The sequence below is a fragment of the Grammomys surdaster genome, unplaced genomic scaffold, assembly GCF_004785775.1.
Source record: "Grammomys surdaster isolate TR1022 unplaced genomic scaffold, NIH_TR_1.0 164, whole genome shotgun sequence".
NCBI lineage: Eukaryota > Metazoa > Chordata > Mammalia > Rodentia > Muridae > Grammomys > Grammomys surdaster.
The window spans coordinates 2,195,265-2,212,554 of NW_021604612.1; the positions used below are offsets into that span (position 1 = coordinate 2,195,265).

At 50.5% G+C, this 17,290-nt stretch overlaps 1 protein-coding gene across 1 annotated transcript in view; it reads left to right on the forward strand.

Moving 5' to 3' along the window:
- Nucleotides 1–17,290, forward strand: part of Acacb (acetyl-CoA carboxylase beta) — a 106,661-nt gene that overhangs the window by 41,499 nt on the left and 47,872 nt on the right. The window contains exons 8-19 of the mRNA XM_028765407.1: nt 1,357–1,466; nt 1,588–1,698; nt 4,824–5,033; nt 5,278–5,448; nt 6,208–6,369; nt 8,261–8,424; nt 10,224–10,374; nt 10,461–10,564; nt 11,349–11,430; nt 12,777–12,922; nt 13,822–13,972; nt 16,298–16,432. Coding sequence (XP_028621240.1) covers nt 1,357–1,466; nt 1,588–1,698; nt 4,824–5,033; nt 5,278–5,448; nt 6,208–6,369; nt 8,261–8,424; nt 10,224–10,374; nt 10,461–10,564; nt 11,349–11,430; nt 12,777–12,922; nt 13,822–13,972; nt 16,298–16,432 — 1,697 coding nt within the window. The remainder of the gene's footprint in view (nt 1–1,356; nt 1,467–1,587; nt 1,699–4,823; nt 5,034–5,277; nt 5,449–6,207; nt 6,370–8,260; nt 8,425–10,223; nt 10,375–10,460; nt 10,565–11,348; nt 11,431–12,776; nt 12,923–13,821; nt 13,973–16,297; nt 16,433–17,290) is intronic.

The following is a 17,290-nucleotide window of genomic DNA, read 5'->3' on the forward strand; positions in this document are numbered from 1 at the left end:
TGTGGTGTGTGTTAGTAAAAGTGTTAGTGTATGTGTATTAGTGTGTAATGTACGACTTATTTTGTGGCAAGAGCCTTCTTTCTGTCCTAGTAAATAGACTGTACCATTTGAGAAGCCTGCGTGCTGTTACTCTTGTGGTGTTCGTGGTTCTGGGGACGGGGCTCTGGGGATGTGCACATGTGTGGCACCCTCTACCCCTGAACTCCTTCCTGACCCATGGGTATTTGGTTTTGAGGTGGGCTCTAGTTTCTCAGGCTGGCTTAGAACTCGTCATCCCCCTGCTTCAGCCTCCTGAAGATCTGGGTCACAGGCTCGCACCCCACCACTGGAGCCTGTGCTGGAGTTTATCATGTGGCTATGCTGTGATTTGTTTCATTATCCTCTGCAGTTTTACAAGTTAGGCCATCTCCTAATTCATTTCAAGTGGGCCAAATACCTGCCATTTTAATCATCTTTGAATAAACCCCCAAAGTAGAACTTCTAGGGCAGATAGCAAAACAAAAGCAAAGAGCTTCAAGGTTTTGCTACTTAGTGTGATACTTTTCCTCTAAAGTGTAACAATTTCCCAGTATAGAAAGTTAGTTAAATCTTCATATTGTTTTGGAAACTGGGGACCCGAGAAGTGACTCCCTAGGGTAGATAGGGACACTGTCCAGATCCAGGCCGCTCTTTCTCTGTGTGTGTGTTTTAAAGATTTTTAAAGTTAGTAGTGTGTGTGTCTGTGTGTGAACATGTATGTGCACATGTCTGTGTGAGTGAGTGTATGAGTATGTGTGCATGTGTGTGAGTGTGTGTCCGTGTGGTGTGTGCATGTATGTGAGTATATGTATGTAGGTATGTGTGTCTGTGTGTGTTCATATGTCTGTGTCTCCTGTGTGTGTGTGTGTGTCTGTTTGTGTATGTATGTGTCTGTGTGTGAATGTATCTGTATGTGACAGTGTCTGTATGTGTCTATCTGTGTGCTTGTGTCTATATGTGTGAGTGTGTATGCCTGTGTGCTTGTGTCTGTATGTGTGCATGTGTCTGTATATGGGAGTGTGTCTATGTGTCTATGTGTGTGCTTGTGTCTGTATGTGAGAGTGTGTGTGTATGTGTCTCAGTGTGTGTGGTGTGTGCAGTGCCTGCAGAGGCAACATGAGGCTGTCAGACCCTTTGGAGCTGAAGTTAGAGACTGCTGGGCGCTGCCTGACTTGGGTGCTGGAATGGGAACCCAGGTCTCCTGGAGGAATAGCCAGAGTTTGTAACCTATGTGTCTTAAGCATTGACTTCCATTCAGGGTCCTGAGACACTTGGGTGTGCCCACTGGGCTGTGTTCCTGCTGCCCTGAGGAGGACACACCTCTCTTTGTCCCCTCAGGTCTCACAGTGGAGTGGACAGAGGACAGCCAGCATCAGGGCAAATGCATCAGCGTCCCGGAAGATGTTTATGAGCAGGGCTGTGTGAAAGATGTGGATGAAGGCCTGCAGGTAGCAGCAGATGTGTGGGGTCTGCGTGGTAACTGGAGGCCAGTGTGAGACAAGCTTCCCTGCTCCCTGGTGTTGGACTTTGTCCCATCTTTAAAGGGGTCTGTCTGTCCTTTTTTCTCAGGCAGCAGAAAAAGTAGGATTTCCTTTGATGATCAAAGCCTCCGAAGGCGGAGGAGGGAAAGGAATCCGCAAGGCCGAGAGTGCAGAGGACTTCCCGATGCTTTTCCGACAAGTGAGTGCTTCCTGCCCTGCCTTCCCCATCTTTGGGGTTGCTTCCGTCCATTCTTGGCTGATGGTTTTGCTTGGCAACGTCCCCTAAACCCAGGACCACATTTGCAGGAGCTAGGTTTATAGCTGGTTTTTGTTGTTTGTTTGTTGTGTGTGTGACTTTGAGTGTGTGTGTGTGCATATGTGTGAGAGAGTGTGTGAGTATGCGAATTTGAGTGTGTGTGTGCGAGTGTGTGTGTGAGTTTGAGTGTGTGTGTGCATGTGTGTATGTGTATATGTACTGTAGTGAGAGTTTTGATTTCTTTTAAAAAACAGAGAAATATTATAAGGATATGTTTTCATGTTAGTCCCAGGTGTGGGATACAGGGCTGCTTCAGACTGTCCGCAGCAGCTGACTAGGATTTGTCTCGTGCTCTAGCAGAGGCGTGATTTTACCAGCTGCAGATAGTGCTTGTGTGATGTTTGGGATTCTGGGAACTTTTCAGAGGGTCTATAAATGGTAGAGTTGTTGTTTGTTTGTTGCCTTTTGTTAAGTCGTCGACTGGGAAGAAGAAATTACAAGAAATCAGATATCCTGACAGTGAAGATCAAACTTACCCCAAGAATCTCAATGCCCCGAATCAGCAAGAAGTAGTCTAACAATAATGTCACCCCTTTTCTGACCCGGACTTTATTCAGAGTCTCTTCCTCTCTTATCTCATGTTAGGGGGTTGGAAGGGTGAGAAAAGGGTGGAGAAGGGTGTAAGAAAGAATCACCCACAAAATAGCCAAAGCCAGCGACTGGACACCCTCAGTTGCTGGTCCTCTGTCTGTTCGGGACAGGGTCTCTTACTGTTTTTGCTGCTGTGTGCACTGGGCTAGTTGCCTATGAATGTGAGGACTTCCAGGTGTCCTCCCGTCCCGGGATTACAGACAAGTGCACTACTGCTTATGTGGGTTCTGGGATTTGAACTCAGTTCCCCATACCACTGAGCCACCTCCCCAGCTCATTTTTTTGGAGGGTGGTGCTGGGGTGGGACACAAGGTCTCTCACCTTCTAGGCATGCTCTCTGCCAGTGAGCCGCACACCCACCTTGTGTATTCTGAAGCAGACGGACACATCGCTGCTCACAAGCCCACAGCCCCCGCTGACCTTCGCAGCCTTTCTTCAGATGGGTGGGTCTGTACCTCAGGGTGTCTCCGAAATGGCAAAATGGTCTCCTATTTGCACAGGGTATTTTGGGGTTCGTTTTTAAGTGTCTAGAGGCTCAGTTTTCCTGTGGGCGTGGCCTCTGTTTTTGCTTGCTTTTCTCTACGGCTCCGAGATGTGCTCGAGCCTGGTACTCTGAGGCCGCGAGTCCATAAGAGTGTCTGACTTGTACTGATTGGCCTTCTTTTTCCAGTGTGGGGTGCAGGAGATGACTTGTGGGTGCTAAGCGAGCACTGTACCGGTGAGCTACGGCTCACCCTTTGGCTTCGAATTCTCCCCTCCCCCCTCCCCCGCCACGTTTAGGAGAAGGGTTTTATGTTGCTTAAGATAACCACAACTCTTTTTTTTGTTTTTTTCCCCCATAAGTTTTTTTTTTTTTTTTAAGTGTAAGAGATGTCTTAAGTGTTTTACTGCTGTGAACAGACACCATGACCAAGGCAACTCTTATAAGGGCAATACTTAACTGGGGCTGACTTACAGGTTCAGAGGTTCAGTCCATTATCATCAAGGCAGGAACATGGCAGCATCCAGGCAGGCATGGTGCAGCAGGAGCTGAGAGTTTTACAGCTTCATCTGAAGGCTGCTAGGAGAAGACTGACTTCCAGGCAGCTAGGATGAGGGTCTTAAAGCCCACACCCACAGTGACACACCTCCTCCAACAAGGTCACACCTCCTCCAACAAGGCCACACCTCCTCCAACAAGGCCACACCTCCTTCAAGAAGGCCACACCCACTCCAATAAAGCCACTCCTCCAACAAGGCCATACCTCCTTCAACAAGGCCACACCTACTCCAATAAGGCCACACCTCCTCCAGCAAGGCCACACCTCCTCCAACAAGGCCACACTTTTTAATAGTGCCCCTCCCTGGGCTGAGCTTAGACAAACCATCACAAGGGGTGTTTTGTGTCCTAGCATGTCTATACACCAAGTGCCTGCCGGTGCCCACAGAGACCAGCAGAGGGCCTGGAACTGGAGTTAGAAGCATAGGCACAGGCTGCACTAGTCCACATAGCCCAAGGCCAGCTAGAGGTACAGCAAGACTCTGACACCAACAGAAGCTCCCTGGAGAGGGTCTCAGTTAAGCGCGTGCACGTTGTACACCCTGACAATACACTTTGAGAGCTTTCTAGAAAGGGTTTCCTGTTTTAGTCCTCTGAGTATGTGTGAGTGCCGTATCCTGGTGGCGGTTCCTCTGCCTTGCTGTGCCTGCCGAGCTGAGCAGACCCTCAGGGAGAGCATCTAGAAACTTTGAACAGCAGCAGGGATGGTTCCATCTCTCTTCACCCAGGTTTTGTCTAAAGAAGTGTTCTATGTGCTACAGGATGTGCAGAAGAAAAGTAGCTTGCACCCCTACTACACCCCTCTGGGTACCTATATTAGACAGATAAAGCTATATATATTTAAGCTGTTCATTGTGACGTTCTGTCCTGCATATATTCCCTGGGCCAAATCAGTTTACAGACAGGTCACCTCACGTGCTTGTGTGCGTTTGGGAAGAGCGTCAAGTGCATAACACAATTCTATACCACGCTGCTAACACCCCCAGAAAACTAAACTCAGCCGGGTTCTGTGCTTTGTTTTCCTGTTTGCTGTGCAGCTCAGATTGGCCTTGAACTTTTTGTATAGCTAAGGCTCGTCTTGTATTCCTCGTGTAGCCCAGGCTGGCCCTAAACTTAGAACAGTCTTCCTGCTTCAGCCCCTTGGGTGCTGAGATTTCAGGAACCAAACAGGATATGAACATAGTATGTCATGTAGCATATGGGAAATAGTGCCTCCCCCCCCCTTTTTTTTTTTTACAGTGTTTGACTTTAAAACGAAATTGGGGAGGGAATGGAGCATGGGGGTAGCCCCTGCCCATATCACGGCTATTATTTAACTTCCAGAAGCTTCCAGAGCCGGATCCTCTCTGATCCGACACCACCTATGCCTCCCGGACAGGTGCAGAGTGAGATCCCGGGCTCGCCGATCTTTCTCATGAAGCTGGCCCAGAACGCACGGCACCTGGAGGTCCAGGTCTTGGCAGATCAGTATGGAAACGCCGTGTCACTGTTCGGACGAGACTGCTCCATCCAGAGGCGGCACCAGAAGATCATCGAGGAGGCTCCGGCCACCATCGCCGCTCCCGCTGTGTTTGAGTTCATGGAACAGGTGCCTTTGGCAGAGTGGGCCTGGGGGTAGCTCAGCAGAGCTCGGCAGAGCTAGCTACAGCCACCGTGGCAAAGGTGTGGGCGTGGCAAAGGTGTGGGCGTGACGGAGCCCATGGCGGGTGGTGATCTCTGCATCGCTCAGATGTGTCTGGTCCCACGTGGCAGGTCCTCAGCGTGCCCCGGGGAGGGAACAGGTGCTGGCATTCATAATGACCTGAGAGAGCCGCTGGGCTCTGTCTCTGCAGTGTGCTGTCCTCCTAGCCAAGACCGTGGGTTATGTGAGCGCGGGGACTGTGGAATATCTGTACAGCCAGGATGGCAGCTTCCACTTCTTGGAGCTGAACCCACGCCTGCAGGTGGAGCACCCGTGCACTGAGATGATCGCTGATGTCAACCTGCCCGCTGCACAGTTGCAGGTGAGGACCTGAGAAACGGGCCCCAAGCGTGTCGTGTGAGTGTGAACATGTCACGCCGTGTCAGAAGATGTTTTGTAGTTTCTCACGGCCTCCACTTAAGTACATGGTGGAACTCGGTATCTCAAAAGGACGCCGGAATAGTCTGCAAAAATACTTAATGTGAACCGAACCAGAAAGAAATTGAACAAATCCACGTGGGTCCTGAGAATTGAACTCAGGTTGTCGGGCTTGACAGCGGTCACCTATATCTGTCGAGCCATCTCACTGGCCCAAAATCGGTGTTTTTGAGCATTCAGGCTGAATGTCCATCAGTTTGGATTTGCTCAATTATTTCTTCCTCGGCTTTTCTTGATGCTTTCACGAAGCCGCTGTGACTGTCCAGCCAGCCCTGTGGCTTCTCTCTGTAGCTCCAAGAGGCTAGCCTCAGACTTAATGGTGGAGCTTCTCCCGGCATGATTCTCCACACACGAATTGAGTCTTCCCTTGTGCCTGCCCCCAGGCTATCCCAGCGTGGCCTGGAACTTGTGCTCCTCCTGCCTCAGCCTCCTAAGTAGTACTGGACTTCAAGTGTGTGATACCAGGATCAGCTAACTTTCTTTCTCTCCTCTCCTGTTCCCCTGTACACAGCACTGTCTAGATGTCCTAGGCTCAGTATATCTGGAAGTGTTGACTGAGCCCTTTCTTTGTATCTACTGCTGCTCTCTGTGTCTCAGGGCCAGATTCCTAGCACACTGACCTGCGGGATGGGTTTTTCCTTAGATCGCCATGGGTGTGCCCCTGCACCGGCTGAAGGACATACGGCTTCTGTATGGAGAGTCCCCCTGGGGAGTGACCCCCATTCCTTTTGAGACCCCCTTGAGCCCTCCCATTGCCCGAGGCCACGTCATCGCAGCCAGGATCACCAGCGAAAACCCAGACGAGGCAAGTGTGGGTTCCTGTGTTTCCACCGACTGCAGACTCGCAGTGAAGGGTGGGCCCTGGTCCTTGGTGTGGGTATGCTGGTACCCAGAATTCTCCACTTTTACACAAGAAACTCTGGGTGGAAGCTATGTGGGATGGCTTTGGGCTTCAGCAAGACGTTTCATGCAGCCCCTCACTCCCATGACCTCCCTGGGTGGTGGTCATATTCCATCCTGCTGGGGTCAGGTGAGCCGCTCCCGACTCTCCACACGGTTTCCATCTTTGGTGTGTGTAGCCAGATTTGAAGCCGGGTTCTGGGGTTTCTGTGCTTTTTTGCCATAGTCCTGCCTTTTAGGGAGCTTCTGGGAGGTCCCCTTGAGGCTTGTTCTTGGGGTCTTAAAAACAATTTGTTTTTTATTTTTTTTTTTTTTATTTTTATTTTTTTAACTTTATTTATTTATTTATTATAAGTACACTGTAGCTGTCTTCAGACACCCCACAAGAGGGCATCAGATCTCATTGCAGATGGTTGTGAGCCACCATGTGGTTGCTGGGATTTGAACTCATGACCTCTGGAAGAGCAGTCAGTGCTCTTAACCACTGAGCCATCTCACCAGCCCCTTAAAAACAATTTGACTTCATTGCTTTCACACCTTTGACCCCTTGATGTTCTGGGGCTCACCAGTCTCCTCTGGTTTCCGTGTGTGTGTGTGGGGGGGGGTTGGGTTTGTTTGTTGTTGTTTGTTTGTTTTTAAAGTACACTGTAGCTGTCTTCAGACACACCAGAAGAGGGAATTGGATCGCATTACAGATGGTTGTGAGCCATCATGTGGTTGCTGGGAATTGAACTCAGGACCTCTGGAAGAGCAGCCAGTGCTTTTAACCACTGAGCCATCTCTCCAGACCTTTGTGCTTTTTTTTTAATCAAAGATTTGTGTGTGTGTATGTGTGTGTGTGTATATGTGCTTGAGACAAGACCTTTGCATAATAACTCTGGCCTCAAACTCACAGAGATCTGCCCAGTTCTGCCTCCTGAATGCTGGGATTAAAGGCATGTGCCATCACACCCAACTTCAAAGATATTTTTAACTGGGCCTGCAAGTCTGGAATCGTGATGTTTCCTTCTTGTGTATCACCATATGACGTTTTAATCTCACTGTGTTCAAGGAACTTGGGGTGAGCCCCCATTTTTCTCGTTCAGATCTTTGACTGGAAACCAAACCCCAGCTGTGACGGACGGCAGGGTGGGTGTTCAGCCGCATGCCAGCCCCACACTGCCATTTTTAAAAGTTGTACTTTTTAAATATTAGTTGTCTGTGTGCATAGGAACCGCAGTGAGCACACAGAGGTCAGAAGACAACTTGTGAGGCTCCGTGCTTTCCTAGTACAGTGTGACTTACACACACACACACACACACACACACGCCTCTGCCTCCTGAGTGCTGGTATTAAAGGCATGTGCTACCATACCTAGCTTCTTAGCTTACTTAAAATTAATATATATATATACATATACATGTACATGTATATGCATATATATGTTTTTATTTGGTGTGTATGAGTGTTTTACCTGCCTGCATGTGTGTGCATCATAATGTGGCCTGGTACCCGAGGAGACCAAAAGAGGGTGTCAGATGCCCTGGACTGGAGTCACATGTATATATGAACCACCGTGTTGGTCCTGGAAGCCAAATCCAGGGTCTCTGTAGAAGTGGGCAGTGCTAACCACTGAGTGTCCTTTTCACTCTGCTTAAATTTTTACCAATGAAAATGTCCAGTCTGTGAGTGTTGTGGGGATCGAACCCAGGTCCTTCTGCTTGAGAAGTCAATGCTATTTGTGGACTGGTTTATCTCCCTAGCCAAGTGCTCACAGAAATGGCTTCTGTTACTTTCTCCTCTGTCTGGGCTCCAGGGCTTTAAGCCAAGCTCGGGGACAGTGCAGGAGCTGAACTTCCGCAGCAACAAGAACGTGTGGGGTTACTTCAGCGTGGCCGCGGCTGGGGGCTTGCACGAGTTCGCCGATTCCCAGTTTGGGCACTGCTTCTCCTGGGGCGAGAACCGCGAAGAGGCCATTTCGTCAGTATCTCCGGTTCCCTTCTCTTCCCTTTCCCCTTTCCTTCCTTCCCTCCAACCCTGCCTGTTTTGAGAAACATTCAGAAGTGTACAGGCCTGACCTTCTGAGTTTGACCGCAGATCCCACAAGGGAGCTGCAGGTGCATGCATCTACACACACACACACACACACACACACACACACTCCTTTGACCTACACATTTTTTTTTTTTTTTTTTTTGGTTTGGTTTTTCGGGACAGGGTTTCTCTGTGTAGCCCTGGCTGTCCTGGAACTTACTCTGTAGACCAGGCTAGCCTCGAACTCTCGAACTCAGAAATCCGCCTGCCTCTGCCTCCCAAGTGCTGGGATTAAAGGCATGGACCACCACTGCCAAGCTTTGACCTACACACTTTCAATGGTGTACATGCAGCTGCACACACACACACACACTCCTGTGACCCACACAATCCCCAAACCATTCAAAGGTGTGTCTAAAGGGTGTCAAGTACTCAGGAGAGGGCAGGGGCACCTTTGACACCCCATAAGCAGTTTCCACACCATCTTCACTTCATGACTCAGTTTCTTCTGGGGTTCCTGGTGCTCCCTGTTCTCTACCCCAAGCTTGTGACGTGGCCCGTGATCCCTGCTTAGCCAAATCCTGTCACAGTTACTGCAGACTGAGATTTAATTACCCAGGTACTCCCCTTGTCTCTTCTCTGAACATCTCCCTGCCTCAACATGGGCCCAGGAAGGTAAAAATCCACTTTGTTGTAAAGTAGACATCCCGTGCGGGCAGGTAACCATTCTTCAGAGCGTAAGGAGTCCAAAGGCATCGGGACTATTTCATTTAAAAAGCGTTAGACTCTGGTCTGGCAGTTTAACCGTGAATTAATTTAGTTGAGTTTGACAGTTTTGATGGCGGTGTCCCTCGGTCCACTTAGACGAATTCATTTTAATCATGTTCTGTGGTGAACTGAGGTCCTCAGAGAGAGTGGCAGGATTTTTGAGCAGCAAATGAGACTTAGTTAGGAGGAAGTGGGCCTAGTGAGGAAATGGGCCCGGCCTGCTCCAAGCAAAAGCCTGGAGGCTCAGACTGTGGCACCATCTGCAGCTGCTACAGACTTAGAAACTCCAGCTTTTACTGCTGTCAGAGTCTGGCTGAGGAAGGCGCTTGCCAGACTCTGTGATTGGCTCCAGATCAGTGCTGCAGTTAAGCCTTCTGTGACAGTCCGTCTTCCTCAGTTGCATGGCTGAGTCACAAACAGATTTAGGACCCGAGACTGACCTGTGGCCAGTTGACACCTTCGTTTGACCTCCCCGTGTGTTTTACTGTCTTTGCCCATAGCTGTTATTGGCTTATGAGGATGCTGTCAGGGGTTGGAGCTTCCTCTCCAGGAGTAGGCTTCACCCACAGACACATGGGGACAGGACAGCCGGGGGGACAGGCAGAAGTAGCTTTTATGAGACAGGAGATTCGAATAGACCAAGGGGAGACAGAACTTGTGCTCAGTTAGAGAGGCCCCACCCCCTCTATGGATCATGACATATCAGGATGATCTAAACTCTGGGGCCTGTTGACTGCAACTACATTATACGGCACATCTCTTTTAACCCCCAAGTACCCCACGTGGCAGGGTCATCAGCCCATTTTTCAGATGAGGTAACTGAGGCCCTGAGTCGTTAAGTTACTCAAGTGAAGTCACTCAGCCATTCCACATGCCTCCCGTGCTCTCAGATGCTTTGGTGATGGGGAAGGAAACAGATCACAGACTTCCCAGGAACTGTGGGAGTAAGTGTAGAAACCAGTCCCCTGTCTCTCCAGGAACATGGTGGTGGCTCTGAAGGAACTGTCCATCCGGGGTGACTTCCGGACCACTGTGGAATATCTCGTTAACCTTCTGGAGACGGAGAGCTTCCAGAACAACGATATCGACACAGGGTGGCTGGACCACCTGATCGCTCAGCGGGTGCAGGTGAGAGGCTGCTTTGCCTCCCTCCTCTCCCAGGGGTGGAGTGGGGTGTGTTTCCCACAGATACTGAGACCTGGAGTCTTTCCTAGGCAGAGAAGCCGGACATCATGCTGGGGGTGGTGTGTGGGGCCTTGAACGTGGCAGACGCGATGTTCAGAACCTGCATGACGGAATTCTTGCACTCCCTGGAGAGGTAAGAATGGGCCGGTTCCCCTCCTGCGCTGTGTGTGTGGTGTCTGGAAGGCAGAATGGGGCTTTTGTTGTTGCTATTGTTCGGAGATGACTCTTAGGATGTAGCCCATCAAAATCGATCCTCCTGCCTCAGCCTCCTGAGTGTCACCATGCTAGGTGGTGGGCTTTGAGGGCGGGTCAGTCACCACCGAGCTGGGATGCCTCTCCTGTGGCCTTCATTCACACTGCTTGGGAGAGACTGACGGTGGGGTGTAGAGAGGCTTGTGGTTCTGGAGGGCCCATGGGTGAAGCTGGCCAGGTGGCTTCCTCTTGGATCATCGTTTGACAGGACTGTCCTGTGTACTGTAGGGTGACAGCAGAATTTATGTCTCCTGCCTATCAGATGCCAAGGGAGGCCGTTCCCCGAGTGTCCCAGCAATATGGACAAATAGCCCTCTCTTGAGAAGTGCCGTGACAAATGAAAGACAAAAATGTCCCTACAAAAAGCATGAGAGAGAAAATAACAGTAGTGGTCTCTTATCACCTTGAGTGACAGACAGCTCATGCGCTAGCGGGTGGCAGGCCACAGACTGGATTTTTTTTTTTTACCTCATTTATAAATACACACATATTTATTAATGATTTACTTATTTTTGGTTTATATCATTGACTGCTGTTTTACCTGCATATATGGATGTGTGAGGGTGCTGGATCCTCTGGAACTGGAGTTATAGACAGTTCTGAGCCGCCATGTGGGTGCTGGGAATTAAACGCGGAACTGACGGCAGGCACGGCTTTTCCTTCAGGGGCCAGGTCCTCCCGGCTGACTCTCTGCTGAACATTGTGGACGTTGAGTTGATTTACGGAGGCGTCAAGTATGTCCTCAAGGTAAGGGCCGGTGCGTCTCAGAAATCCCCGCCGTGTTGAGCCTGACGGGGACTTGTTTCATTTCTTCTGTGAACCGGGCGTCGAGTGCGGTCTGAGCAGTGTGACCTTCAGGACTCGCTGTGTAGTCCACGGCCTGGAATCCTAAACAGTCTGAGTATAGAGGAGGAATTTTGAGTGGAACCCAAAGAATGCTGAAACCCACGTCTCCCTGTCTTTTATCCCAAATCATTTGTGAATGTGTGACGTAATACATGTGTATGTTATGAAGATACGTGCGTGAGGGTAAGCCTCGGGCTGCTATTTCATTGGGATGGAAGGGCAGAGCCTGGGCAGGGCTCACTGCGCATGCTTCCCTCCTGGACAGAGCTCACTGCGCATGCCTCGGCGCCCCTGGGCAGCGCTTACTGTCCCAGACCTCTGGTAAGCCTCACTCCATGTTCAGGTGTCTCTGTTTATTCAGGGTTTTATAACAAAATACCATAGGGCAGTGTCTTGTTAACAGCAGTAGGACTGCTCACAGTTCCAGAGGCCAGGACATCTAGGGTCATGGCATGGGTCAATTCGGTATCTTCTGAGGACCCGTTTCCTGGTCTCTAGTGGGTACCTTCTTTTGTTGTGTGTCTTCATGTGGTAGACGAAGGCAAGGGAACTCTTTGGAGTCCCTTTGAAAATTTTAAACTGAAGCCGGGCAGTGGTGGCGCACGCCTTTAATCCCAGCACTTGGGAAGCAGAGGCAAGTGGATCTCTGTGAGTTCAGAAGGCCAACCTGGTCCACAGAGGGAGTTCGGAGACAGCCAGGGCTACACAGAGAAATCCAGTCTTGAAAAACGAAAAAAAAAATTGTTTTAAATTGAATTTATTTATTCATGTGTGTGTGTGTGTGTGTGCCATGACACATGTGTGTGTATGTGTTTGGTATGTGTGTGTGTGTATGTGTGTGAAAAGCAGCCTTCAAGAGTTGATTCTCTTCCCGCCACGTGGGTCCCAGGGATCAAATTCAGCTTCTCAGTCTTGATGACAAACGCCTTTGCCGCTGTGTCATCTCACAACCGCTCTCGTGACGCATGTATCTGAGCCAGTGAGCCCACTTCCTAGTAAGATCTCCTGTGAGGCTTGGTTTCGGCATTGGGATGTCGGAGGCACGCACAGTTTTAGTGGACCAGGTCCCTGATGACGCTTCCACAAGACGCCCCACCCAGCGTACAAGCTGCAGTACCCCACCAGCCACAGCGACGCACGGGTGCTATATCTGCAGCCTGGAGCCTTCGTCCACACCCCGGGCAGGAGTAGACTGTTAGCCCATTTGTCACCCTCATGGGGATTCTGATGTGAGCCTGTCCCCATAGGTGGCCCGGCAGTCCCTGACGATGTTCGTCCTCATCATGAACGGCTGCCACATCGAGATCGATGCCCACCGGCTGAACGACGGGGGTCTGCTCCTATCCTACAATGGCAGCAGTTACACCACGTACATGAAGGAAGAGGTGGACAGGTGAATGAAGGCGGCGGCCATGGCCCGGGCAGCGTGGAGCATGCGCAGATCTTTCTGTGGGAGGTGAAATGCAAAGCTGGCCTCTGTGTAGGTCTGGGGTTCTCTGGTTCACTGTGGGGCATCTGGAGAGGGTGCACGGCTGGAAATCCATGCACCTGGCAAGAATCGGAGGGTAAGGGACCCCAGGCAACGCCTTTATGGTTACCAGAGAATTTAGAGCCAAACAGGACATAGCAACCAGCTCCATCATCTGCGGGCTGAGTGAAGAGGTGGCAGCTGCTCCTGGTCTGAGCTGCAGGGCCCACAGCCCTGGAGGGTGGGCGTGGAACAGATGCAGGATCCAGCGGCTGGTCACTGAGCTACTGTCAGCAGCGTGCTCAGCTAGGGATGAGAGGACACTGACGTCACCACTCCTGGGCTTCCGCCCTATTGCAGGAGGTGATGCATCGGGGCAGGAAGATGGGTGGGAGGATGCTGGATGCTGCAAGGTGTAGGCGTGGAGCATTGCATGATGGGTCCAGATACCTCCAGCTCCCATTTGCCTGACCATGCTGAAGTCACAGTGGTACATGGATGATCCAGGCATAGGAGGCCATCCAGGCCTTCACTAAAGAGAACAAAGTGTCTGTATGTGGGAGGGGTGTGTGTGTGCGTGCGCGGGGAATCAGTTAAGAGTTATTGAATAGAATTGATTGATTTATCGATGGATCGATTTCCTTGTGGCAGGGCCTGGGAGGATTACGTTAGTAATAGAAATCAATTTTCAGCCAGAAGAAATAAAGGCCCCATGCCTCACGGAGGGTGACGGAAATGCCCGCCCTGGAAAGGGGAGATTCCCCTAAAGTCTGGCGCCCTTGCTGGGCCTCATCCAGCTCCCACATCCCCGCCCCCTCCCGTAGTTACCGGATCACTATCGGCAATAAGACGTGCGTGTTTGAAAAGGAAAACGACCCCACTGTCCTGAGATCGCCCTCGGCTGGGAAGCTGATGCAGTACACGGTGGAGGACGGAGACCATGTGGAAGCTGGGAGCAGCTACGCCGAGATGGAGGTGAGCGCAGAGCCTGCCCTGGGGCTGTGGGTCTGAAACCCCGTCCCTCAGCCAATGGGCCTTGGCGCACTCCTAGGCTTCTGAGGTTCACCCGAACTCCTTGTGATATCCAAAGAATTCTTTTAAAGGAGCTGAGATATCGCACATCTCCTGGGAAGGAGCAAGAACTGCTTGGCGCCAGGTGGTGGTGTCACACGCCTTTAGTCCGAGCACTCAGGAGGATCTCTTGAGTTCTGGGCCAGCCTGGTCTACGGAATGAGTTCTGGAAACAACCAGGAATACACAGAGAAATCTTGTCTCAAAAAACAAAAGACAAAACAAAACAAAAAACAAAAACAAATATATATAGCTGGACAGTGGTGGCGCACGCCTTTAATCCCAGCACTTGGGAAGCAGAGGCAGGCAGATTTCTGAGTTCGAGGCTACCCTGGTCTACAGAGTGAGTTCCAGGACAGCCAGGGCTACACAGAGAAACCCTGTCTCGAAAAACCAAAAAAAAAAAAAAAACAAAAAAAAGCAAAAAACAATATATATATATATATATATATCTGTACACATGTATATATACACCTATATATACATATATATGTGTGTGCATATGTATACATCATATACATATATTACATTACTGTGCTGCTGATGGACCCTAAGACCTAAAGCATGCCAGGCAAGTGTTATAGCACTGAGCCACACCCCAGCCCTGTCGTTTATAACATCCGCAAGTTCCTGAGGCGGGCACACACGTGATTCCTGTTATATGCACGAAGAAATCAGACGCAGGAGGGTGAGCTGAGGATCTTGCTCGAGAGCACCCAGAGCCAAGCTTCACGCCTGGCGTCGGCTCTCCGCTGTGAGAAAACAGAATGGCTGGTATGGAGGACTGCCTTCCTGTGCAGGCCGGGTTCTTCACCTCAGTTATTCTCTGTGAGGGAGAGGCCTAGCCGCCATTTTACAGAGGGACACCAAGGCTCAGAGACAAAGGCAGTGTTTGGAATTCACAGAGGTGACGGACAGGGTTCTTGGGCACAGGGACAGCTGAGCAAGGAGCAGCATAGTCCTGTGGCTCCGCAGTTGGTACCATGATCACAAATCCCATGTCTTAGGCATCTTTAGACACCGGGTCAGGCAAATGGGTTGCAGGATAGACCTCAGGCAGGAGCTTCCTTTTCCAAAGCACTCTCTGGGGCATGCCCTTAACCATGGGCATGGGTTCACTGTCTGCTTTATACAGCTGGGGGTGGGGAGGGCGGCCTAGGGCAGCGTGTTGTTCAGCAATGGGACGTGGTCTCAGTTAAGGCTTTACTGCTGTGAACAGACACCATGACCAAGGCAAGTCTTAGGACAACATTTAATTGGGGCTGGCTTACAGGTTCAGAGGTTCAGTCCATTATCATCAAGCCAGGAACATGGCAGCATCCAGGCAGGCATGGTGCAGGAGGAGCTGAGAGTTCTACAGCTTCATCTGAAGGCTGCTAGGAGAATACTGGCTTCCAGGCAGCTAGGATGAGAGTCTTAAAGCCCACACCCACAGTGACACGCCCCCTCGCACAAGGCCACACCCACTCCAACAAGACCACACCTCCCAACAGTACCACTCCCTGGGTCAAGCATATAGGAAACGTCACAGACATGTTCTGAGAAATATGTCCCAAATATGTTCCGGACAACTTCTTTGTCCTGTGGACATTGCATAGCATATTTGCACAGACCTGGAAGGTGTCAGTCACTTGAGGTGTGACATGAGCTCTAAGCATGGGATGCAGGTGGCTGCTGCCATGACGTGACCTACAGTGTCTCAGCGTTAAGTGTGTGCTGCACTCACTTCACCAGACAGGTAGTGCCACAGCTCATTCACACCAGCATCGCCACAAACGCACGACAGCTCAGGCATGGCTGTGGCGTCACGAGGTTATCGATCTCAGAGTCATCGGTCTTAGAGTCACGTGACAGAGGGCTGCCTTTGAAAATAGGAGAGGTCTGTAGCAGCAGCTCAGCGGTAGAGCATTTAGCTAGCATGCATGAGACCCAGATTCTGCCCCCAGCCCCACAAATGGAAAAGGTTAAAGCGGTTTCTGAGTCCGTGAAATGGGCGGCACGCACACCCTGCTCCCTGGCTGGCCTTGTGGACAGAGTCCATGCCTGGATGGTGACCATGCTTGGTGCACAGCAGGCTGGGAGAAATGACAGGTTCCTTGTCTTATGCGTGAGTGCCGCCAAGAGATTTGCTATCAACATGATGCAATCCCCCTGCTTCACAGCCACTAGCTTCCGGTGACTCTTGGTGCCGGCCCCGGAGAACTCTGACCTATCCTTTCTGGCAAACAGGTGATGAAAATGATCATGACCCTGAATGTGCAGGAGAGCGGCCGGGTGAAGTACGTCAAGCGGCCGGGCGTCATACTGGAGGCTGGCTGCGTGGTGGCGAGGCTAGAACTCGATGACCCTTCAAAAGTACACGCGGTACGTGGGACGCGGTACATGGGACGTGGTCCTCGGTGCTTTGGCTGGCCCAGGTCTCACTGTTGTCCTGTTCTGAGAGAGCAGACCAGAGTCTCTCCCTTCGGTCTGGGCTGCGTCATTTGCAGACACACTAGACTCAGGTGATGATGGGACAGCTGTGCCCCCGTCTTCTCCATTCCCTTCCCAGCTCTTAATCTTGCTTGGAGCAAATGCCAAGATCCAAGCAGAGCCCCTCTCCCGTGATCATGGCTGTGGTTTTCCCTCTGTCCCTCTCCCTGGCTTCGGGAGTCCACACAGGCCTCCCCGCTGGAGCCTGTTCCCTCCGGCTGGAAGGACCTGCCTCGGGCGTAGCCTGCCCACTCTCACGGTGACAAGATTTCACACCCCACCCGTGAAGCTGGCTTTTGCTTTCTTTCAGTGCTGGGGATAAATCCAAGGTCTTGATCACTCTTGGCAAGCCCTCCAGCATTGAACTACACCCCAGCCCTTGGATTTAACATTTTATTTTATTAACTGTTACTGTTGTTGTTGGTGTTGTGTGTGTGTTTGTGTGCCATGGTGTGTGAGTAGAGGATGAAGGACAACTTTGGGGAATTGATTCTTTACTGCTACAGGTTCAGACTTGTATGGCCAGCATTTATCTGTTGAGCTATCTCACTGTCCACATATATATGTGTGTGTGTGCTCATGCGTGTGTGTATGTATATGTATGTATACATATATATGTGTATGTATATGTGCACATGTATGTATATGTATGTATGTGCATGTATGTGCATGTATGTATATATATGTGTATATATATGTGTATGTATATATGTATGTATATGTGTATATATGTATGTATATATGTATGAA